This window comes from Labrus bergylta, chromosome 8 (assembly GCF_963930695.1).
Source record: "Labrus bergylta chromosome 8, fLabBer1.1, whole genome shotgun sequence".
NCBI classification, from domain to species: domain Eukaryota; kingdom Metazoa; phylum Chordata; class Actinopteri; order Labriformes; family Labridae; genus Labrus; species Labrus bergylta.
The window spans coordinates 19,961,673-19,985,294 of NC_089202.1; the positions used below are offsets into that span (position 1 = coordinate 19,961,673).

Here is a 23,622-nt window from a genome sequence, read left to right on the forward strand (position 1 = left end):
TCATTGTTTAAACTATTATTTATCTTCTGGTCTGTGACTGGGCCCTCTACCCTGTAATCGTTTTTTCTTACACTATAAGAAAAAATCTCCACATAACTAAAACTATCTTAATATTTATTCATCAGCAGCAGTCATGTTGTCATTAAAAGTACTCTGCTGCTCTTTGAGTTTCTTTCTGAAACGGATACAAAACAAGCTTCTGTTAGGTTAGAGTCACTTTAACATGTCTGAATGGATGTATAGTTTACTGTATACTTAAAAGTCAGTGCTTTATTTGTATTTATTCCTTTCTGTTCTTATTTTATCTGCACGCTCTCCTTGTGTTTTGACTGCTGCCACACTTGAATAGAATTTCCCTGCAGGAGATCAATAAAGGATGCTCTTATCTTATAAAGAGCTCCTCAGTCCTCCTCAGGGACTTTAATTTTTAACCCTGTGACCTTTTAAGATTGACCTCATAATTACAAATGTTAAGCACAGAGCACATGTCCTCTCTGCGCAACATTTAGATGAAATCGTTTTTTTATGTTGTCTTTTTGCTTTCAGAAAACTTTTATTTTGTTACACAAACTAAGCGTGTTTTATCTTTTGTACAGCTATTTCAATTCATGACATAGATTTTTTTTTTTTATATCTTAGTGAGTGTTTTCAAACATTTTCTACTTGGTGCATTCAGGTGCTTCAGTAAATAACGAAACATCAAAGGTGCACACAGCAAACCTTTTTTTTTATTTCAAGATGTAGTCCACTTCATCTTTTGTCCTCTGGCCTTCATCTTTTTGCCCATTAATCCAGTATGTTTAAAATGTCACCCAGAGTTCCCACTTGCCTCTACTCTGGTTTCGGTGGCATGTCCACTGGAAGTATTTATTAACATCATTTTATTTTTTTTTATTAATGGTGCTCGTTGAATAATCACACCCTCACCTTGTCACTGAACTGCTCTCACCTGTCCATTTAAGTAAGCAGATCATTTTAATAAGATTACTTACATGTCCAAGTAGTCACATTGCCATTGTTTTCCTCCAGCTGTACAAACAGATACTGTTCACTTCCTCTTAATGTATAAAACAAACACAATGTCCTGTTCCTGAAGTGACTTGATTACATTTTTTTAGCATTAAAGTGACACTGTTGTATTCACAAATAGTTCCCTGACATCATAAAACACATGTTTATTTGCTGGCTCATCAAATCATGCTCGTCTTCTCCTCCTCACCAAAATGTGCTTTACATTTCTGTAGTTCACACAGAGAGAATCAAATCTCTGTTCTCGCGTGTCGCGCCACTCCCCAGACAGATCGTCCAACAGCTGAGTGTGGCACCCGAACGCACCGCCACTCTGACATGACTCAGTAATTGGATTACAACCACTGACCTTTCAATGCTGGTAAAACATGAATCTGCTTTGTTCCCAGTTTAATCATTTCAGTAATTCTGTACTTAAATATGACTTCAAACCAAAAACAGGGGCTGTGGTTCAAATGTCCGATGTGTTTTTGTTCCTCCAGAAAACAAAGACACTGTATGCTGAGCATCATTGTTCGCTGTAAGGTAAGAGTTCACTCTCAAACTGCTCGAATGAGTCATGCTGTTACACCTTTTTATTTTCTGCTTTTTAGTCTTTATTAACTACTTACACCTCGCTGAATTTTATTATTTTTGCACCCATGGGTTTTTTCAGTGTATTTGTACTCACAGCAGACAAACAACACAACCGACATCAGACTTTTAAATCAGTGATTGCCAGTGTGTCCATTCATCAGGTGTAGTTTATATGCCTGCTTGAAATTTTTAACTGAAGTTGAAGTGCTGATATAATGTAAGACATCAGTCAGATTAAAACTTGTGAGAGAGATCTAGTGATGCGTTCCTGACTTGTGTTGGATCCTGTAACCAGAGCACTAAGGGCTGCAGATGAGTTGTTGTAAGGGATCTGAGAGTAAAACTTCAAGAACAATTAACATTAATGAATTTACAGTTAGATTATTATTCCCCGGTTACTGCCACAACCTTCCCGGTGTTCCGGTCTAAGTTAGTGAAATGATGATTTTAAAGTGATATTTATGGTCTTGGTCTTATATCGGTCACGCCCTGACTTGGTTTTGGTCTCGGGTATGTCTTGGTCTCGGTCAGTGTGGTCTTGGCTACATTTCATGAAAAAACAGTTCATATCTTTGTGTGTGTCCTGTTCCTCTCTTCAGGATCATCAACCTGACAGTAAAGAATGACAGCTGCTTCTAAGATTTTCCTCATATGCTTTCTACTTCAAGGTGAGCTGTTCAACATTGAAATGTTTGTTAAATGACTTGCAACTATTTACAATCCCTCACAAAGATCGGAAAATTCATTTTTTGACTCAAAATTATTTTTCCTTTTGTAAATATCTGCTGTTATATTGCAGGGCTCAGCTTCCTTTTAACAGTAACGGTTTATTCTTGGTGGCTGTTTGTTGAAATTTCCATCAATAAAAAACTTTTCTTTTTGTGTCTTTGTGCCAAATCTCAAGGACAGTTATGTCATTACTCTTTAATCCAGTCTGTACTCACTTTAATATCATAGAATTAGACCAAAACATTCAATCCACCAATGAGCAAGCACTCTACAACAATGGCACGGAGAAACTTTTTTCAACAGACAGGTACCTGGAGAAGAAACAGAATCATTGGTGGTCATCCATCTGCCATGGACGGCATTCAGATTTACTGCCTCGTTTTGAGAGGATGTGTCTGATTTTTGCAATGATGTAAAGGTGGAAAAAGTTTGTGTCAAAGTTAAAGGACATATCCTGATCATATAAATCACTTACACAACCTGTTTAGTTTGTGACATTTACAACATGGAATATCTTTGCATTAACCTTTGTAGCTGTTTTGACACCTCAGGTACCTTATGCCAGCAGTGGGATGCCTTCATGCCTCAGGCAGTGGACGGACTGAGTGGATCCTGTGTGACCGTCCCCTGCACGTTCAGCTTGCCCTCAGATTGGGATCAATACCTGGATGATTCATGTAAAGCCATCTGGAAGAGAGGCAGCTGGAGTCGAACGCAGGTGTTTGATTCCGGCCTCACTGGAGTGAAAACGGGCTTAAACATCCTGCAGGGAAACCTGACGGGGATCCTGCGTGAGAAGGACTGCACCACCATCTTCAGCAACCTGCCGTCCAACCATTACGACAACTATTACTTCAGGCTGCAATGTGACAACGATCTGAAGTTCAACTTTCAAACGAGTGTCCTTATCACGGCTCAAGGTTTGTTTTACGTCCTGTTACTCTAATACATGTGCAGTATTCTTGACCCATCTCTCTTTCCATGACCTCATTGTTTTTACTCCTCAGAGTCAATGCCCAAACCTACCATAACTCCATCTAGGCTGGAGGTAGAAGACGGGAGTCAAGTGAGGCTCAACTGCTCGGCTTTGGCTCCTTGTTTTACTGTTCCTCCATCCCTGACTTGGGCCCCACGTATAGGTGACATTGAGGAGCACCTGGAAGGTAATATTGTGACGTCTGTCATCAACTTCACCGCCTCTTACCTCCAAAATGGAAAGAAGTTCTCCTGCACCGTACTCTACAACCGACAAGCTGGCAACAGTGACCTTCAGTACGAACAAAGTTTGACCCTCCAAGTTCTTTGTAAGTTTTTTTTTGGCATTTAAATGTCTTGTTGTTGTGTTATGTGTTCTTTTAGATATCTTATATTTATAAATTTAATGGTATGGCATTGTTTGAAAAATCTATTTATCGTCCTTTAACCTCTGTGCTTTAGTAGTGGTGAGGTGGATGGTTCCACCCCTGTCCCTTTTAAGATTTTTTTTACTTACTTACTGAATTCATAAAAAAACAAATGTCTAGTTTAATATTCATCTCCTTAGATAGTCTTTTTGTTTTTATAGTCGGCTGCAAAGGCAGGGGCATGTCCAGAGGGGTGACAAGGGGTGGCATGGGCCCCCCTTGAAATCTGGATGGCCACCCAAAAATGCAAATCTATGATTGGCTATTTTCCTAATCATTAAGTTATTTGCAAGTACATATCATGACAGGGTGTGTGTGCCCACAAACTTCATGCCACCCCTCCATAAGTCAGTGACTCTGGCAGGCCACCGCAGACCATAATGTATGGACACGCCCCTTTGCAAAGCTTCAAAATCTTGTGACCCAAAAGATGATAAAAAGATATGACTGATTGAACAATCCCCCCCCCCCGCCCCCCCCACACAAAAAATTCTTTATTAACCTTTTAACTCCTTATAAAATGTTTATTTACACTTGTCGCTTGTTTCACAATACGTTATGGTTTCTTTATTAGTACCTATGTAAATTTGTTTAGCAGAGGTAGGGTGTGCTATTATGTTGGCATTTAATGATTCTTGAAGTAAAAGTGAAAAATCATGGTGAATACACTTGTATTGCCATGTTCTTGTTAGCTTGGCTTAGCTTAGCACAAAGAGGGTACACAGGGTAACCACTCGCCTGCCTCCATCCAAATACAAAAGAATCCACCTTCCAGCACCCTTAAAGCTCATTACTTAACATGTTAAAGATTATCTCATATGTCTTTGTGTAATCTGCACCAGAGTCTCTTACCTATTACCTGGTATCCTCAAGATTCTAGGAACTTACCCTGCACGATCAAGAAATGGGTTGGCAAATATCCTAAAACCATTAAAAATAAGCTCTAACAGGTCAATAAGTGGACTTTAGAGATGCTGAAAGGTTCGATTTTACCTGAGCCAGTATATCTGTATGTCCTTCTTTCAATTATTTTTGCAAAGGTGAACATCTCCTGGCTGTGGCTTTATATTTATGTTTTTTGTTCTTTATCACTCCAACTCTTTTTAGCTGATTTAAGAGAAAAGGCTCAGATCGCACCCTTTAAAGTTAAGGCCTGGTAGAAGGACCAAATTAGCAAGTCGCTGGTGAATATTGCGGAATATTTAGATACTGAAGAGCCAGAATCAACTGGACAAATAATTTCTTCTCTAATAATGGGCATTTTAACATGGGACCAAAGGGGGATTCCTTGGCTTTTTGATGCAGCCTCGAGTGGACACTCAAGGAACTGCAGTTGTATCCCTTCTGCTTTGGTTCCATATTTCAGAAGGAAGTATGAACTTTTTAAAGTAATAACAGATCGATGTTTGTTTGAAACCTGTCCCTAAGTGGTCAAGAAATCTGTTTATCCAGGTATGTTACAAACTTTGAATTTAAAAAATTGTCTTCCAGATCCTCCAGATAACACCTCAGTCAGTTATTCTGATCCTGTAGAAGAGGGCAGCTCGGTGACTCTGACCTGCAACACCAGTGCTTATCCAGATGCAGACAGCTACACCTGGTACAAAGTGGATGGGGATCAGGTGACAGCAGTGGGCTCAAAGAAGATGCTTTCAACTACAGTCTCAGAAGTCGACAGCCAATTTTACTGCAAAGTCAGCAACAGAGTGGGAACCCAGAACTCATCCATCGTTCAGCTAGATGTACAATGTAAGTTAGTGTCGAGGAGAAACACAAATGTCAAATACTGTGTCGCAACATGGACTAAACCAACACTTTTGCTTCTATTTCAAGTTGCTCCCAAGGAAACCATGGTAATCGTCAACCCCACTGGTCCAATACCGGAGGGCAGCTCTATTACTTTGACCTGTATCAGTCGTGCAAACCCACCTGTGAAGAACTACACCTGGCACATAAATGATGAGCAGGATAAGGAGCTGGGATCGACCTTGGTTATAAATGGTGTTGACACAAGCCATAGTGGCAGCTACCGTTGTGCAGCGAAAAATGAGCTGGGTGAGGAAACTTCAGCAGAAATACAGCTGGATATTCAGTGTAAGTTCATTAAACACACTGAAAACATTGTTTTACACTGATAACAAACAACACAACTCTATGTTTCCAGTGTTTTTACATGCTGGAAATGTCCCCACTGTATAGGCAAACATGGTCTGACGCCAAAACTCAGTCACAGGCAACTGTTGGGTGTCTACACTGAGGACAGTAACGCATTGTCACATAGCGTGACAACTTCTTAAGCCTTCTATGTCAGAGGTCTATCATGACTGAGCTCGGTTGTGTTCACATGTGTGCTAGTGTCTTCATTTATGTGTAGATGTTTTGTTTGGTGTGTATTTATCAAGGCGTTGTTGACAGGATGAAGGTTGACTTATTTTCCTGAAAGGGCAATTCAAGATTGAAAATCATTTTAAAAAGTATTTTAAACTTGATGATTTCTTTGCAAACTTATATTAAAGATCCATCACTAATTCACTCATGGTAAAGAAAATGGTACAGTTTGTTAGAAAGGCATGATGTTGCATTACTAAACTTTGAAACCACCTCACAAGGTAACTTGTCTTAATCCCCATATGTTTGAAATGAAGGAAATTGTTATGTGTTCCCAACATGAATCTTAGTTCCTTGAATTCAGGACTAACTTTTCTTTTGTTTTTTTGCAGATCCCCCGAAGAACACCTCGGTTTCAATTGACCCCTCTGGTGCAGTAGTGGATGGCAACCCTGTAACTCTGACCTGCACAAGCATCGCAAATCCAGCAGTGGTTAACTTCACCTGGTTCAGAGTGTCTGGGAGAAGAAAAGAGTTGGTGGGCTCTGAGCAAGACTTCACCTTTAATGTGACCAAACTCTCAGAGGATCTGCATTATTGTGAAGCTCGAAATGCCCACGGAGCTGAAAAATCAGAGCATGCCAGCATCGATGTCACATGTGAGATTAATTCATTACTTCTTTATTAATTGTAAACATTTATATTTCTGGGTAAGTTTGACCAGATGTGTGCAATTTGCCAATTTCCTCATCTGTCTCAGTTGCTCCAGAGATCCTGCCCTCTTCTCGCTGCGTCAAGATTTTATCCCAGATTCGGTGTTCCTGTGATAGCCAGGGGAACCCCGTTCCCTCCCTGGTTTGGGAATTAGCAGGGATGCCTATCAATCAGTCTGCTGATATCCCGATCAGACAAGTTCCCCTGGGGAGCCATGGGATGACGAGCCTCATCACCCTGTACCGCGTGAGCAAAGACTTGCCATCTCTCATCTGCCTCAGCATCAACTCTCTGGGCTCTGATAGGTTTCCATTCAACGTGTCCTCCAGCGAAATGGAGATAGGTAAATGTGCAGGATGATGTGTTTGTTTTTAGTGTTTCTGTAAAATAATTTCCCTCTTTCTGGTTTTGCTGACTGATATGTTTTTTATGGACTTTACAGGCCTCCATACTTTTTCTCTTTTGATCGGCTCTGCAGTGGGAGCAGTTGGAATGCTTTTGGTGTGTGTCCCACTGGTGATTTTCTTGGTCAGGTGAGGAATATAAAACATGGCTGATCAAACCCTTTAAAGTTAAGGCCTGGTAGAAGGACCAACACGCTACACATAAAGTATTGTCAAACACATTTCGTAATGGAAGGGGTGTGGCCTGAATGTTTTATTATGACCAGGCTAGAGGTCTATTTTAATACATTTCTTTCCGTTGGTTGTAGGAAAAGAAAAGACAGGCTTTTATCGAACAAGAGCTACGTGGAAACTTCTAACTTAATGGGCCATAATGAGGTGAGTTTATATCCTTGAAGGTAAACTCTCGCACACTTTCCAACTTGCCATCAAACATTTATTGGCAATGTTTTGGTACTTGACCTTCATCAGGTACACAGTCTTTACCTTTACTTTTTTTTACCAGTCAGTAACTGGACAGAAGGCTAGATCCGCTCATTGAAACTTGGATACAGGAGAAACTATTCAGATTCTGTCCTAACCGTGCAACAGTGGACCAACTCTTAGAACTTACTGTACAGGGTTGATGCGGCTTCATGAGAGATGGGTCAACTAGTCTTTGTGTTTCGGGGACCTTCAGAAGGTCTACAATTGTACTCTCTGGTGGGTACAGTGGCCGTTGCTATGCTGCTATGCGTCAATAGTCTGTTTGAGACTTCAGGATCACTAGGCGCATCCTGGGCTAGGTGATTGTTCGGTTTGGGGACTTCAGATTTCCATTACCACTTCCTGCAGATGATGTGGTTCTTTTGGCTTTATTAAACCGTGACCACCAGCAGGCTCTGAGGCCTTTTGAGGCGAGTTAAACGTGGTAATGGATGATGCTCAGCACCTCCGAATATAAAACATTACTAGTCTGCTCGAAATCGATGAATCGCTCGTTCTGGGTGGGGAGTAATTTACTGCCCATAAAGTTTTCAGGGTCGGATGTTTAGATGGAGCAGCTGGTTGTTAAAGCGTCAGTAGCAATAAGGCAAGGCCATGAGCCAAAATAACAAGATTATTGGGGTGTTCAGCCTTTGAGATTTAGTAAGGGGCTCACACATTGGTAAAACACTTAAAAAAAATTTATTTATGAAGAATCAAAACAATACAGACTTAATACAACTTAATCCCTTTAAAAATGTACTTTTTTCAAAATTCATGAACAAACACATTCAAAAACACATATGTGCAGGTGCAAATGCATACATGCACAGGTAGAAAAAACAAATACTAAATACTTAAAATATATCCCAATAAGGATTCTGGGGAGGTTCCCTAGCTCACCTGGACTTGGAACCCCTCAGTATGTCCAAAGGATCCCCAGGTGGAGCTGATTACGTTGGAGGGCAGAGGGACGTCTGAGCTTACTTGCTCAGCCTGCTACCACTGTGGCCCATCCAGACAATGGATGGAAGGATGTTTTGAGGGAAGGAAATACAATATCTTCTCTTCCATGCTAAAGTCAATCTTTGTTTGCCTGCAGACCAACTCTTTACAGGTGGATGTGATTTATATCAATAACGCCATCATGGAGGAAGGAGTGGTAAAGGAGAACCCTCTTCTCTATGCCAACATGGACTTTGATAAACTCCAGGCCAACTCAGAGGATCAGCCTGAAGAAGGGGAGATCAGAGGACTGGCCTCCAAGATGACAGAGTATTCAGAGATTCATCCGCACTCTGAAGAAAACAACGAAGGAGATGCAAAGGAAGAACAGACTGTGACTGATGGTAATTTGGGACAAGAGAATGACACTGAGGGTTTGATAGAAAAGGTCAGTGAAATAGAATTCTGAAGAGAAAGGATTCTGGGCTTCAAAAAGATGCAGGACTTTACCTCATCCTGCTTTGGTTTTCAGCAGGTAGCACAGCTGAGCAGAACGACCGTTTTGAGTTTGCAGCATCGGAGGTAGCAGCTGCACTGCAGGCGACTTTATTCAAAGTGACTGGTGCCACTCACCTGAGGCTTTTAGTTTGGATCTTAACTTTTGCTACTTTAACTGATTTCATTTTCATCCTTCATCTTGACTGAGAAACAAACTGTAAAGACTAACCAAAAAACTTTAAACAGACTTGAAAAACACACAGATGATAGTTAGCTCATTACATAGATAATAAACCTATCAGCAAGCTGTGGATGAACCTTCAATTTGTTCTCTCTAAACTCATGACCTACAGTATGTTCTTTAATGTGGTTTACTGCCAGAGAGAAATTATGCCATTTTAATCAGCCCCTTTTAATCAACATTTTGTTTTTATATATATAGCGGGACCATGAATACCTTAGTTTCTTGGTATGATCATTATGCTTTAACATATGGTTTCCACTTGCATAATTCAGACACCAGCCAAATGCTACACAGTGTAACACCATTACAGCCATGTCAACACAAAAAACTCTGTAATTCAAGAGATTGAACAAATATATAAACATCACACAAAAATTAAGGAAATTTCTGTTTGGTAGATTATTTCTTTGTTGTAACAATGCTTCTTGGCAATAAATCATATATGGTTGGAAAGCCTGTTTATTTCCCTTTTAAATGGTGCCACATTTGTAAGGAACATGCATTTGTGGGATGAGCTGCAGAGCTGAGTATGTGGGTTAAGCCCATGAAAAACTTGCCAAATCTTCTCTGCCAATACCAAACACAAATTTCCTTACTGTTTGTGCGATGTATTATTCCCTATTATTTGAGTTCAGTTCGCTAATCAGTTTTAAGCCTTCAGTTTGCTACCTGTTACACACACACTTATAAAGCACAAAAAAATATTACAATTACCACTAACAAACAATATTAAAGGAGCAAAACATTTCAAGAACAGCGATAAAGCCTCACTTAAAAAACTAAACCAAGTGATTGATTCTGCAAATGTTTTTCATGGCTAATAAAGAAGGCATTTGTACAGGGAAGGTAGGATAAGAATAATTAAACTCAGAATTTGACATCCGAGTACTGGATGTCTTCTTCATCAGAGGTACTGGAGTCTTCGTAGGCTTGCTGATGTCCAGGCTTTGCCTTGAAACTCACTTGGGAATAATTGAGCTCTACTTCATCCTCACTGGTGTCTGAGTCATTGTTTGGTGGAGTCTGAAATCTGGCCCCATTTGCTGTCCTTGTATTCTCATAGTCTTCAAGGTTCTCTTGTTCATTCTACAATCATGACAGAGAGGGAAGATTATACTCTATGGACTGGGTGCATAGTGAAGTTGATATTAACATGAAGAAGAAGCAGAGGAACAGAGTAGCTCTTGTGTAACCAACAGCACGGTATAGATCAAACATTAAAGGAAGAAAGTCTTTGATCCAATAGATGTTGCCCTTGAGCACCAGCATGAAACCAAAACAAACTGCTGTTTGGCGACACCTCCACTATACTGAGCCTCCACTCTCCTCCAGCAACACACCTACAAAACCCCTACACTCACGTTTTAGGAGGATTTATCAATTAGAACGCACCATAATTAATCACCAGTAAGCTCAAGTAGCGATAAAATTGTCCTTGGCTCGAGCTGCAATTGCCTGTGGCCTGCATTGTTGTGTTAGCAGGCTAATGTAAGCACACTTAAGTTAGCTTGTAGCTTCACATTGCACATAAGTTGACGCGGAAAGACCGTAATCTAAAAATGCTTAGGTAACATCTAAATAAGCATTTAGTATGTTCTTCTTTTCTCTATGCCTTGACTAAAACAGCTTTATACACAAGGGGAGGAGTCGGCCGCCCTGTCTATTTAAAACACGGTGTAAACATGGCTCTGACAACAACAATACAGCTAGAGGGACTCGTGCTTCTAACTCACTGTAGACAGTCATGACTCAGCGAGACATTAGCGTTGGATATACTTGATTTCTTCTGAATGTGTAAATTGTTGCACAGTCTTCCTTTAAGAAGACAGGAGCCAAAATCATTCAGTGCTATAATGAAATAAACTAAACATGACACATGAAGAGACAGCTGTTTATAGGCTTCTGACCTTTAGGGTTGGCTTTTTCTTGGTCACCATAGCATACACAACATCCACTTCTGCTTTTGCACATTCGTTCCTAAAAAACAGATATTATAAAATTCAATATGAAATGTACTTAAACCCTTTTTGTTCTGGTGTAACATGAAAAAACACAGTAGGTTCTTACTTTTGCTTCTTTCCAAAGTGTAAAGAAGTGTAGTTCAGAGATTCGTCCTGTGTGAGTCCAGCTTTCTGTTTGGTTGGCATCGCTCCAGAAGGACCCTGAGCAGATGCAGACTGAAGACATCAGTGAATGTACAGTAGCAACTGAATCAGTTCATTCATGCCTTAAACGAAAGCTGAGTGGTCGTCCGGTGATTCATTGCTCCACAATACTGAGCGCTAAATGGTTAGTGTTCTGACAAACACTGAAGACAGAGTTACATCACAGCAAGCGAAGCAGCAGCTTGGTCATTGAACGACACATCCGCCTGCTTAAAGAACAGATAGACAAATACTGAGGCAAGGTAGATGTTTGATTGGTAGTGTGGAGAAGACTTAGATTTTTTTGTATGTGTTTAAAAGAAGATTTTTTCTTTCTTTCTTATGGACACAGGATACTGTCTTATTTGACGTTTTTTGTACCTTGTGCACCTAAAATGATACTTTTTGGACTTTAGGGGTTTTTAAATCAAATGTCATGAGGGCTATGCTACTTAATCATAAATATTGTATTAAAAATATTTACTATTTCTACTCATATTAAAACCTTTTTTATTAAATTTAGATCAAAGGTTTTATTAGGTAGGGTAACTATGGGTAAGAAAGACTGCGTTGACTTAGGCCCAGTCCACACGTAAGCAGGTATTTATTTAAACTGAAGATTTTCCTCTCCATTTTTAAAAATAATGCCGTCCACACTCGCTAAATTTTTCAAAAACAACTTTGTCCAAACATGAAGACGCTCACTGTCATGAGCATGCAAAGTCAAAAAGGATGTCCTTGACATGCACAAAATTGTCTTGCCATTCCTCTGCAATGACCATTTCACTTTCAAAGTTTTGCATTAAGGCGCCTCAGCTCGTCAACATATTGGGAGAGTAACTGTGTATGTATGTGTGAGCGTGTAAAAAGTCCAGTTAGCAACGTTAACACCAGCACTAGTTTGGTAACGTCTGCCACGGCACTAATGTCATGTAAACAAAAGTGACTGCGTCACACAATGACATCAGATGAAGGAGAAAGTGACACATAGTGTGACATTACAGGCCAAAAAACAGAGTTTCTGAAAATCTTCACCGTGGAAGGAGTTTCCAAAAGGTGCGTTTTCAGTGACCTAAAACGTCAAGGAAAACCTCCAGTTTTCAAAAATACCTATGTGTGGACTAGGCCTTAAGTGTAGCTAAATTAACAATAACAACAAACATGTTGTATTATCCGTTTTCCTGTTTTACTGTTGCATTTTGTTCATTGTATAAAAATCATCAAAGAAATCTAATTTGCATTTAAATGTTGTAAGAAGTAATGCAGCAGAGGCTGCAACATCCTTTTTGTGCCTAGATGAGTCAACCTTCACACACAGTTTGTTTTTTTACACACTCGCTCTTCCTGGTTTATGCCCAACAAACTTTATATGCCCAACTGTTAAAGAGAGCTTTTGGTTTGACATCTCCATGTGAAGCCAAAGTGGAGCTCATGTTGCAGACATCAATTTTGTTTTATTAGACTTGGGAAAATTACAACATATTTCTGAACTCTGGGAATGTTCTCATGACATGTTTTTGTGTACAATTGACAGATTGTCCTTCTAATAAAGGCTAAAATGTGGCTGCAATTTCTTCTTAAATGGTGATTTTTTTTTTTTTTTTTTTAGGCAAGTCCACAAAGCACAACTGCTTTCATTTATTTATAAAGAGGTTTTTGTAATGGACAGCTTGCCGTACCTGATTTTGTGCAGGATGATTCACAGTGCAGTAAACTACGTTGGTGTCGGACGCCGGTCTGTGGAATAATGATGACGATGAGAATTAAAAAAAAAAAAAAAAAAGCATTATCAGTGATTGACTTTAATTAATGACTGGGCAGACTCTCAATGTGTCATTCTTGTCTGAAGGATCTTAAATGGTTGCTTTGACTCCAGCATGAGCAGCAGCTTCCAGCTTTCTGCTCACACACAGTGTGTGCCTTGTCCTGTGTGGGAGATTGTGTGTGGCTGTCTATTACGTGTTGTCTGGACAGGGACGTCTTCGCTGGCCTTTGGAGCGGCACGGCTGGTCTGGCAAGAGGTCATCTCTGCTCCTTGAAGGCTCTGCCATGACGGGATCTGTCATCAAATTCCTTCTTGTGGCGCCAATCCACAAACCCTGAATTGGCTTATACGTTCACACACAAAAGAAAATATGTTTTATTTGTCTCTACATTTTGTTTGTTGTTTGAAAATGTTTCACAAATCTGTCATTACCAGATGATCAAAGCGGGGCTGAGTGTTTCCATGTCCTCTTTCAATAGATTTGTTCTTCTTGTGCCTGAAGACATAAATGAAAAAGGTGAAGAGACAGAACAACTTATCTGTGGAACCGACTCGATATAAATTATATTTTCATACTTTACCTGTAGACAAAGAAAATGACTATCATGACGATGATGATCAGAAAGAAGACAATGATCAAGACCTTTACAAAGACCCCTGTGTTAGAAAAGAGAGTTTCATGGAGAAATGTCTACAGGGGGCTTTGTTTGAAACTGTTGTTGAAAATCGTCAACACATCTCTGGTAAGAAAATATGAAATACACATAAATACACGTTGTGTTAATTCACTCACGGTCAACAAACATCTGGACAGGGTCAGAGGACTTTTGATTGATTTCATTCTTTGCGATGCAGTAGTAGACTCCCGGTTTGTCTGAAAACACGGTGTAGGTCTGATGATCAGACACTTTTTCATCCCTTTTCTCTGCCTCTATTTTCTTGTACCATTCGAAGTGTGTGACTTGAGGGTAGCTGTGACTGCTGCAGCTCAGCGTCACAAATCTCGTCCCATCTCGGCCCTGCTGCTCTGCTCCTTTCATGATCTTGGTCTGTTTTGGAGCATCTAGGCAGGATAATCAAGGAAAAATTAAATCAAGTAAAATGATCTACTTTCAAAAAGTTCAAAGGACAAAAGGGAATAACTGAAAAAAAACTTTAATGTTTTTGTGTTTTTATTAAATCCTCCTCCTGAAATCGCTTCAAGACAAAAGGCAAAACACTGTTAGCAATTCATCATGGATCTAAACAGCAGGTTTTAAAAATGTACAATGGTTATGCTCATTCAACATTTTGCAGATCTTACAAAATGTTCTGGTAAGATAAAAACATACATTTGTTTAAATATAGGCTACTTTTCACTGACTAAATGTTCACATTTCTCTACAAGTTAAAGCTCACATATCCTCCATTCCAACCAGTTTAAATTTGGTAAATCTCAGAGCTATAAACCCCTCTATTTCAGCCCTGCTCAGAACAGGCTGTTTCTGTGTCTGTAACTTTAAATGTAAATGAGCTGTGTCTGACCACGCCCCTCTCTGGAAGGGGATGTGGCTCAGACTTTTCTTGCACCGTTTACGGTGAGAAGGCAGACTCAGAGGGTAGAACAAACACCTAGCTGAGGGAGGGTCACCCACCTGGGAGAGGGGTTACTGCTCTTTGTGATGTCATGAAGGGAAAATCTCTAAACGGCCTGTTTGAGCACACATTTTCTTAAAAGTGGAGCAGCCAAAAGACAGAGGGGATGGACTTTGCTCATAATTTGCAGTTTTGTAGACAGACTAGGAACATATAGCAGTGTTAGAATAACACGGTAAAGTGTATTTTGCATAACAAGGGACCTTAAATAGCATTCATACAAATTCATACTTCTGCAGCCAAATTTTAAAACTGTAGCACACCTCAAATTTTCAAGTGATTTTTGTCCCCCAACTTCAGGCTTCTGGCCTGGGGCCCAGAGCAGTTTCCTGTCTTGCCTGTTGACAAGCAGTGCCCCTGGTTTTGTATTGCCTCCTAGTTCAACTGTACAGCATCATGAGTCCTTAATTGTACTCACACATGACTTTGATTTCTTTTTGCTGTGATTTTCCGGTTCCCATTTCATTAGTGGCTGCACAGCTGTACAGTCCCTCATCAGAGGTGCTGACAGACTTTACAGTGAAGATCCTGTTCCCCCCAATGATCTCACTCTTCCCATGTGTCGTCTTCATCCAGGTGACAGAGGTCACTCGTGGGTGGGAGTGGGCAGTGCAGTTCAGTGTCAACAAGGTGTTTTCATGAACTTCAACATCCGGGTGAGCTTGTACTTTCACGTCTTCGGGATGGTCTGCAAAAATAAATAAAAGGTCTCAACATAGTTTCACTTAAATACCTGTAGACCATCACTTTCATGATTTAACAACAAAGGTTACCGTAGAATGTTAATGTTGCATGATTTACATTTTCATATAGATGTTGGGTGTGTGTGTGTTCAGGGGGGGGGGGGGGGGGGGGGGAGGGGGGTGAATAAAGATAAGACTATCAGGCTAAATTTGTGTTTGTGGTGTAAAATATTGCATGTGTTTTGTCTCGTAAAAATTTGAAAACTTTAAACTAAATGATTAAACAATCCTATTTTACTCAATTACTGCAAAAAATGATCCAATATAAAGGGGCAATACTTAAAAAGACTCCATTACAAGTAAAAGTCCTATATTCATAACTTTACTTTAAGTTTACTATCTTGCCAATAGCAATTTTGTTCGTTGGAAGACAAGTGTCCATCATTGACATGGTATCTCAATTAGAAAGAAACTATCATTCATTCACTTTATCAAACTCCATTAATCTCTGTCCTCAAACTTTAACCATCTGGTTTACTATCTGGATTTCCTGGTTGATCACGTGATAAAATTTTAAATCAAAATCTGCCAAGTATCTCTTTATTAAAATAAATGTTGTGGAAAATAAATGTAATTACTCAAAAAAGAAAAATGAACTCAAAGTTGTAGTTAAGTAAGCAACACAGATTTTGTAAATGCATGATCATTCTTTGCATTCTAACTGTATATTCGAACGGAGATTATAGACTATAAGCAAAAAGACAATGATGTGCAGAATCACTCACATTTCACCACCAACTGCTTTGTCACGCTTTTCTTCCAACCGATGCTGTTATTTGCCTCGCAGGTGTAAAAGCCTCTGTGGGCTGAAGTGACATTAAATGTGAGTTGAAGATAGTTGGACTTCTGGCGTGTCCTGGGATGAGTGAAACCCAATTCTGGAGACTTAGGGTTTGATGATTGGGTCTTCTTCAAGGTGAGCTGTGATAGGGGGAAGCTTTCGACGGTGCAGTTGATGGTGGTGGGATGACCTTCACTGACAACATCAACCATGGACAACTCTGGGATGGTCGGCTGATCTGCAGAGGGGAAGCAGCCCTTGATTTAGTTGTTTGTAAAAATAAATGCTGTGATTTTATTAACAACACTTTAATCTCTGAATTAAAAACACTTGGCATTTGATCAATTGAGCTTATTTGCTTCATTTTGAGTGGTTAGATGAAAAGAATGACAACTAATCAATCTTATGCATGTCCATTGGTTGTCTGGGTACAAACAGCATCAGGTTAGCTTAGTTTAGCGAAAGGACGGAAAACAACCAGCCTGGATTGCCATCAATTATCTCTATAGTTCACTTGTTACCACAAATTATTTTATATAATTCTTTAAGAAACTGTGTAAAAAAATAACATTGGATTTCATGGCAGTATAATTTCTTTGCTGGGAGCATTATCCTGTCTGGCAATAGCACAATGTAATACAGTGAAATGTGACTTTTCCATTTGGTTTTGGACAAATTTAAAGAGAGAAAGAAATACAACATGTTAACTTGTACTCTTTAAATATGCTGCGAGGGGGATTTAGTGACCCCCAGCAGTCTCCCATCTCATGCTAGGCTAAGCTAACCAGCAAGTAGCTTACGTCATTCAAACTAATGTTATAGTTTAGATCTTTTCATTCAGAAACTTAAAGAGTATATCCCAAATGTGGAACTTTATATCATGAAAATATCAATGAGACAAGTTAATGTATAATTTATACTACATGTATAAGTTTAAAAAAAAAACAACTAAAATGTGGAACAGTATCACAGTACCTCACAATTACTTACAGAGAACTCGTATGCACACAGGTTGGCTAATGTCCCCCGTACCGATGCTGTTGGTGGCGTTGCACTTATAACATGCTTCATTTGTTCTGTTCACACTCTCCAATCGTAGACTGTTGTTATAAGTTGCACAGGACTTGGACTGTGAGGAGTCAGTCTCTATGTACCAGGAGTAGCTTGTAGGGGGAGGATAGGCATCAGTAATACAAGTAAATGTCAGAGATTGACCCACTTTCACTTCGGTATCCTTTTCACTGATGGAAATGTGTGTATTCCTTGGGCTGTCTGGAAGAAAGTGAAGAGTTTAAGTGTGCTTTCTATGGTTAAACAGTGTATTTGTTTGTTCTTTGGCATCATCAGTCAGCAGAGAAACATGTAGTTCAATGATTTTTGAGACTTACATCTAACTTTCATATTAAGTAGTGCTGATGTTCCAGTACCAACTGTGTTGGTGGCTTGACATTTGTAGAAACCAGTGTTATTAGGCATAATATATATATTAACCATCTGAAGCAACTTCCACGGGGCATCATCTTTTAACCAAACAAAGGATGTAGGTTTTGGATTGCTTCGAATGACGAAGCATGTTAAAGTTATCTCCTCACTTTGTGTAAAAGTGTCAGGAGATGAAGTCTTTGAAGTGTTCACCTCAACTTCAGGCTTATCTGAAACAGAAGATGTAATTTATTTGGACTAATCTACAATGAAATCCTAATACAAATACAAAAGTGCAAATAGTTTTAATAATCACTGTAAAAAATACATTTATTTATAAAGCACTTTCAATCTAAATGCTGTACATGGCTTGTACAAAAATGCCACAGCTAAATATAAAAGAAACATTTGTATTGAAATTTGAGACAAAACTGAATTGAGAGAAAGTAATTCACGAATGAACATAGGGAGTGCTCACACTGAACATCAATCCTGACTGGCTGTGACTTTAGTTTGCCATGTTTGTTTTCAGCTTCACAGTGGTATACTCCACTATCTGAGCCATGTATTGAGCTGAACTTCCATTCTGCCCCTGGATGCCCTTGATGATTTTGTTCCGTTTTAAACCAGGTAAAAGTGGGATCAGGATGTCCTTTGGCCGAGCAATTGAGAGTAACAGATTGACCTTCCGTGACTGTGCCATCGACTGGAAAACGTCTTCCTTGTGTTTCCTTTGGAGCATCTGTGTCAACAAAGTCAATACAAGTAATGAGAAATCGTCTTGCAGCATACGCATTGGTTGACGTTTGAGGAAATCAAATACACAAAAAATATATTAATTATATTAATATTATATAACTATAATTATATACCAACAAAGACTTAAATCATGTGATCTAACAAAAACCACGACTTAAGAACAAGTTAAAAACCAAATTAATAGACTTAATTAATAGACTAAATCTGATTTTCAGAGTAGCAGTGGGACCAAATGTTGAGACAATATATCAGCAACATACACAAATATTGACTCATGCGGTACATTTATTGTATCATTTGGGCCAATTATTAATATTTTTGTTCTGAAAAAGTTGATCTTCATATAGATTTCCCTGGCAATGTAAACCACCATGTCACTACTTCACGACTCCTCATGATGGCGCTTAAAACATGAATAAGGGTTACGTGAATGAAAATTGAATGAAACCAAATCGCTGGATTTAATACATTAATCTTGCTCTTCACTGCTTTTTTTAAGGAATGTTATAGTCTTCAATAAATCTGATTTGAAAATGTATTATTATATGATTGAATTGCAATATATCAGTTGTTGCAGAATGTCTGTATTGTCATATCATCAATATCATGGGTCACATATTTCGTAGGGTGTGCGGGTTACCCTGCGATTCCTACCCTTATTTCTGACATGAATCAACACAGAATATTCCCCAAACTGTCACAGGCACATGGATTATTTGGATGAATATTAAAACAGTATCATAATGTGCACATAAAAGTATCGTTCAATTTCTGCTCCAGGCATTGAAGCTGATCACACAACACAAAGAACTAACCAATCAGTTTTAGTCCCTCTAATGAGAGAACTCTTAAACAGTTCTCGGCTCTTTCATTTTTGGTGAAGATGTAATGTTTATTGTGTTCAACATATTAGTTCAGAAAGGGATTCAAGATATACAGTATGTATATGTAACTGTATGAAATAGGTTCACTGTAGATAGTCGTGCATATAGTCAATAGATAATAGTAGACTGAACAATCCAATCATGAACTTACATTCAACAGTCAAACTGATTTTCCGGATCAAATAGGCATCCTTGTTATCTTTTGTTTGACATGATAATTCTTTCCCATCATCCTGCCAGTTCGCTGAAATTTGTTTTGACACAATTTTCTGGTTTCCCTCCTTATGTAAATCTGGTGCGAAGGGCTCACTTGGCAATCCTTCAATTTTGAGGTTTGAAGGACACGAACTTAGAGTGGAGCATCTGAGTGAGATCATTCTGGATTCATTTACAACAGGTGGTTTCTCAAAAGTGATTGGACATAGGTTCTCTGAAAAAAAGAAAGAAAAGAAAATGAGACAATGAGAGCAGAAATATAAATGTGCAGAAAAGCAATTGTAAGCAAAAGAAACAGTACAACCATGAATATTATCTTTAGAAAAAACTAATTCATTCTTTGCTGCCCTACTCACTTCTTGACTTAAAAATTAGTTTTATTGCTTACTTGGCAAAACTGCTCAGGACTGGGGTGTCAGTGGCCTAGTGGTTAGGTGGTGTGCCCTATGTACAGAGGCTCTTTCTTTGCTGACCTGAGCATCTCATCTGCCCCATGTACAGAGGCTCTAGTCATCAAAGTGGCGGCCCAGGTTCAACTCCAGCCTGTGGCTCCTTTTCCTAATTTCATTCCCCACTCTCTCTGTCCCTGTTTACTGACTCTGTCTACTGTCCAATCTCTACAATAAAGGCATAAAAGGCCCAAAAACAAATCTGTAAGAAAATTGCTCTGGACTCATAATCAACGTTATAGCCAAGTCAAAAGTCATAAAGCTAAATAAATAATGTTTCAAATTCTTCTGTAGGAGAAGCTAGTGAGTTTGAAGAACTTGTTTCACATGGATGGGTCAGGTAAATATAAACTGCTGTTTGTTATAAACTACAATAGGACACGTGCAGTGTAAAGCGTAGTTTTCATTTTCAGTACTACTCTATTCAATGAACCCTACTTTTTTGCTCACTCAAACTACAAAAGTGTACTCATAAAATGTTTTTTGTGTTCAACATATTAGCTTAATGTTGAAATATGGAGTTTTGGTAGAGAAATATGAAACTTGGAGAAGTGTACAGATTCTGTGATATATGTTCATAACTCTATACACAAACTGTCCTCAGAGGAAAATGTGGTCCCTGTAACACTGTTTGAAGATGAAATGCTACACAAGAAGTTATGGTGGTGGTGGGCCCGCAACAGTGAAACCGTAACTCTCCTGGTAGATTTTAAGCTCTAAGCAGTGTTCCAGGGATCAATTTTTAACTTTGAATAAAGTTTGTGTATTTAGTTGAGATAATATAACATAAAATTGTTTCACTTCTCCAACTTTCAAATTTCAACACCAAATCTACATAGTGCACCTTTAATCTCAATTTACATTAGGTTATACAATCATACCTTCCTCCAGAAAAGCTCATCCCTCAATTTTGTAATATCTCATAATGTTTTGTATTTTTTCAGGATATCCGTTTGTATTAACATCTTTTACTTACCTGTTACTGTTAGGACCAAATCTGGTTCAGTTTTCCATTTGTTAGCTTTAGTTTGTTCTGCAAATCTGAAAGAATAATTCCCATTGTCAGATTTGCTCAGGTTGCAGATTAAAATGCTGCACAGTGACTTTGTTGAGAACGGCATCCAAGTTGTAGAGTGTGAGCCAGTATAATTCACCCTGCCAGCATAGTCTCCACTCACAGGACGTACTGAGCTATTTGAGCTGTAAATTACAGTGCCCACAAAATCTTTCTTTGATTCATTGTATTTTGCATCCTTGATCCAAAACCAGTGTGCACCATCAACATTGACAACCCCAGTTACCCTGCACTGGATTTCAATGCAGGACCCCTCTATAGCAGTCAGTGGACTTCCTCCTAGTTTGAAGGGGGCGTTACAGGAAAGCTCTGTGGTGTTGAAGCACAAGTTGAAAAGTCAGGTATTTTATCTGAGCTATATTCAAATGTTATTGAAAGTAAACTTTATACTGGGCATCATAGTGGAATATTCCAATCCTACCTTTTATTACTGCCAGGAACACCAAGCACCCAAGTGTCCGTGCGTTCATCTTTAAGTAGCACTTCAGTCTGTTATATGAATCAAAGATATTGATCATAAAAGTGTGTTTATTCCCAGTAGTATGTAGCTAAACAGCCCCCCCCCAAAACCGCCTACAGTATGTTCTTTTTAGACAGTTAAATAGGGTCGTTACCAGGAAGTTTATTTTTCATTGCAAATCAGCTAGTCAAGTTTTTCTTCTTCCTCTTTTTCTGAATTTGTGAATTCTCAAGCAAAGCAAAAAGAAAAAAAGCACAGCCAGCAGAATCGATCATTCAGTTTAAGTAACAAAAAGAAAGCAGATATTTTGAGGCAACATGTTGCACAGCTGCAAGACCAAACAAATATTTCTTCTTTGATTTATTTAAATCACTTCAGTTTACCTCACCAGCGTTGCCATATACCCATAATGTACCAACCCGAGTACACTTAGAATGATGTACTTTACACATTCAATAGACTTACATCACAAATGAATGTATTTTATAGATTTGGTCGTTTGGTCACAGATATATTTCATTTATACTTCATACTAAATTCAAGGTTCCCACACAAGGCTGCCTCCCCCATTTTGCTAACATCAAAGCTCTTTTTGCAAAGCTTACATCTCGCACGTTGGTCGTTCTCTTGTTCGGTTTCTAACCAAAGTTTGTATCGGTCTTTAGAAAGCCATGAAATATTAAATGCACACTTGCCCGGCATTATTCAAACATCATTTCAGCTAGCTGGCAGACGTGGAGGGAGAAACGGAAATGTGTGGAGAAAGAAAGAAACGTGATGTGAGGTGCAGTTGTCACCTTGTCACGTGTCGCTGCATATTAGAGCAAGAGTAAGAGTAGGATTTTCCTAAAAAACAATGTATAGACAAAAAAAAAATTCCTTTTCAATTATCACTTATAAGCTTATGTGTACTTTTTTTTTTTTTTAAACGTTTTGGTGTAATTTTAATTATCATCTGCAGCCTCTCTGTGCTGCTCTGTGTCCATGACAGCCTCGACACTGAGAGCAGAGGACTCTTTACTGCAAGTGCAATAAAACCTTCGCAAGTAAAAAGCCAATACTTTATCAATACACCTGTTCAACATACAGATACATCATCACTCATTTTCCTGCAAGTAGTTAGTCATTTGTCGGTATGTGATGCTGCAGGTGGTACACTGGGCTGTGTTCTGCTGCCTGGCAACTGAGGTCTCTTACAAACCGCTAACGGCAAATCCTACCGTTTCTGCCGTTATGTTACATTACGTGGAAGGTTATCCACTGTAACAATTAATTTCATTTTACACAACAAAATTCCATGACTGAGAGAATTTTACTAATTCCATGACTTTTTCAGGTTTTCCATGACCGTGGGAACCCTGTAAATTCCAAGTATACTTGTGACTACATTGAGTTGACATTTGCTTTAGAAAGATGAATTCAAATATTAGCAAACCCATTCAATTGTATTTGGAATCAAACCTTCCATTTAAAAAACTACATTTAACCATCTTGAAGATTAAGATGAATTTTTTGAGACAGAAATTAGTGATTCTTTCAAACCACTCTGTCAAATAGATGAAATATTTTAGATTGAATGATACAAATATTAAGCTCACTCTTACCTCAGAGGATCCACTTATAGCAGTTTATAGCATACACCCTTCCTCCCCAACTAAAGTCAGATTTAAAAAATCTCAATTCAAAAAATTTGCATGTGCAATCATGCAAGCTGAGAGCAAAACATCTTTCAGAATTTATCTGATGCTATATCACTGACTTCTGCTTGGCTTCTATGGTAAGCATTTGGTTGGACTTCCTCTCACTTCCTCTAATTTGATGTTTCTGCTGATAGTGAAAGAAACTGTTCAGGGTGTGCAAAGTCTTTCAACAGGCACAGAGCAGCATACAGTTCTTGATATATATTTTGCAGAATGCAAGCTTACACAGGTTTAACCACATCCTTTCACACATT

The 23,622-nt window shown here is 38.9% G+C and overlaps 2 protein-coding genes across 5 annotated transcripts; one reads left to right on the forward strand and one right to left on the reverse strand.

The window, feature by feature from the left end:
- Nucleotides 1–2,227: 2,227 nt before the first annotated feature.
- LOC114921219 (B-cell receptor CD22-like) lies at nt 2,228–7,692 on the forward strand. Its single transcript, XM_029280908.2, has 9 exons — nt 2,228–2,273; nt 2,886–3,254; nt 3,342–3,638; nt 5,229–5,486; nt 5,571–5,831; nt 6,458–6,724; nt 6,826–7,122; nt 7,222–7,312; nt 7,492–7,692. The coding sequence occupies exons 1-9, from the start codon at nt 2,228–2,230 to the stop codon at nt 7,577–7,579; spliced, it is 1,974 nt and encodes a 657-aa protein (XP_029136741.2). The 3' UTR covers nt 7,580–7,692.
- Nucleotides 7,693–8,331: 639 nt separating this feature from the next.
- si:dkey-24p1.1 (uncharacterized protein LOC556718 homolog) lies at nt 8,332–23,515 on the reverse strand. 4 transcript variants are annotated; one of them, XM_020652540.3, is made up of 17 exons: nt 23,273–23,515; nt 21,630–21,697; nt 21,110–21,517; nt 19,620–19,898; nt 18,304–18,567; nt 17,792–18,055; nt 17,394–17,675; nt 16,348–16,641; nt 15,298–15,567; nt 14,038–14,307; nt 13,826–13,901; nt 13,677–13,740; nt 13,439–13,587; nt 13,159–13,216; nt 11,403–11,497; nt 11,243–11,312; nt 8,332–10,421 (listed from the first exon to the last, which is right to left on the reverse strand). In XM_020652540.3, exons 2-17 carry the CDS (start codon nt 21,676–21,678, stop codon nt 10,203–10,205), a joined length of 3,111 nt encoding a protein of 1,036 aa, XP_020508196.2. In that variant the 5' UTR covers nt 21,679–21,697; nt 23,273–23,515; the 3' UTR covers nt 8,332–10,202. The 4 variants fall into 4 exon arrangements, with proteins under 4 accessions (XP_020508196.2, XP_065813927.1, XP_065813929.1 ...); XM_065957855.1 differs by having other exon boundaries at nt 11,403–11,512; XM_065957857.1 differs by lacking the exons at nt 8,332–10,421; nt 11,243–11,312 and having other exon boundaries at nt 11,486–11,706.
- Between the last annotated feature and the right edge of the window lie 107 nt (nt 23,516–23,622).

Coding starts and splice junctions, on each gene's coding strand:
- si:dkey-24p1.1 (XM_065957855.1), bottom strand. CDS start 21,678: ATGAACGCACGGACACTTGGGTGCTTGGTGTTCCTGGCAGTAATAAAA. Junction 11,513..13,158: donor ATCATCCTGCACAAAATCAG/GTACGGCAAGCT, acceptor TGATGTCTTCAG/TCTGCATCTGCTCAGGGTCC. Junction 11,313..11,402: donor CACTTTGGAAAGAAGCAAAA/GTAAGAACCTAC, acceptor TCTGTTTTTTAG/GAACGAATGTGCAAAAGCAG.
- LOC114921219 (XM_029280908.2), top strand. CDS start 2,228: ATGACAGCTGCTTCTAAGATTTTCCTCATATGCTTTCTACTTCAAG. Junction 2,274..2,885: donor CATATGCTTTCTACTTCAAG/GTGAGCTGTTCA, acceptor TTGACACCTCAG/GTACCTTATGCCAGCAGTGG. Junction 5,832..6,457: donor AATACAGCTGGATATTCAGT/GTAAGTTCATTA, acceptor GTTTTTTTGCAG/ATCCCCCGAAGAACACCTCG.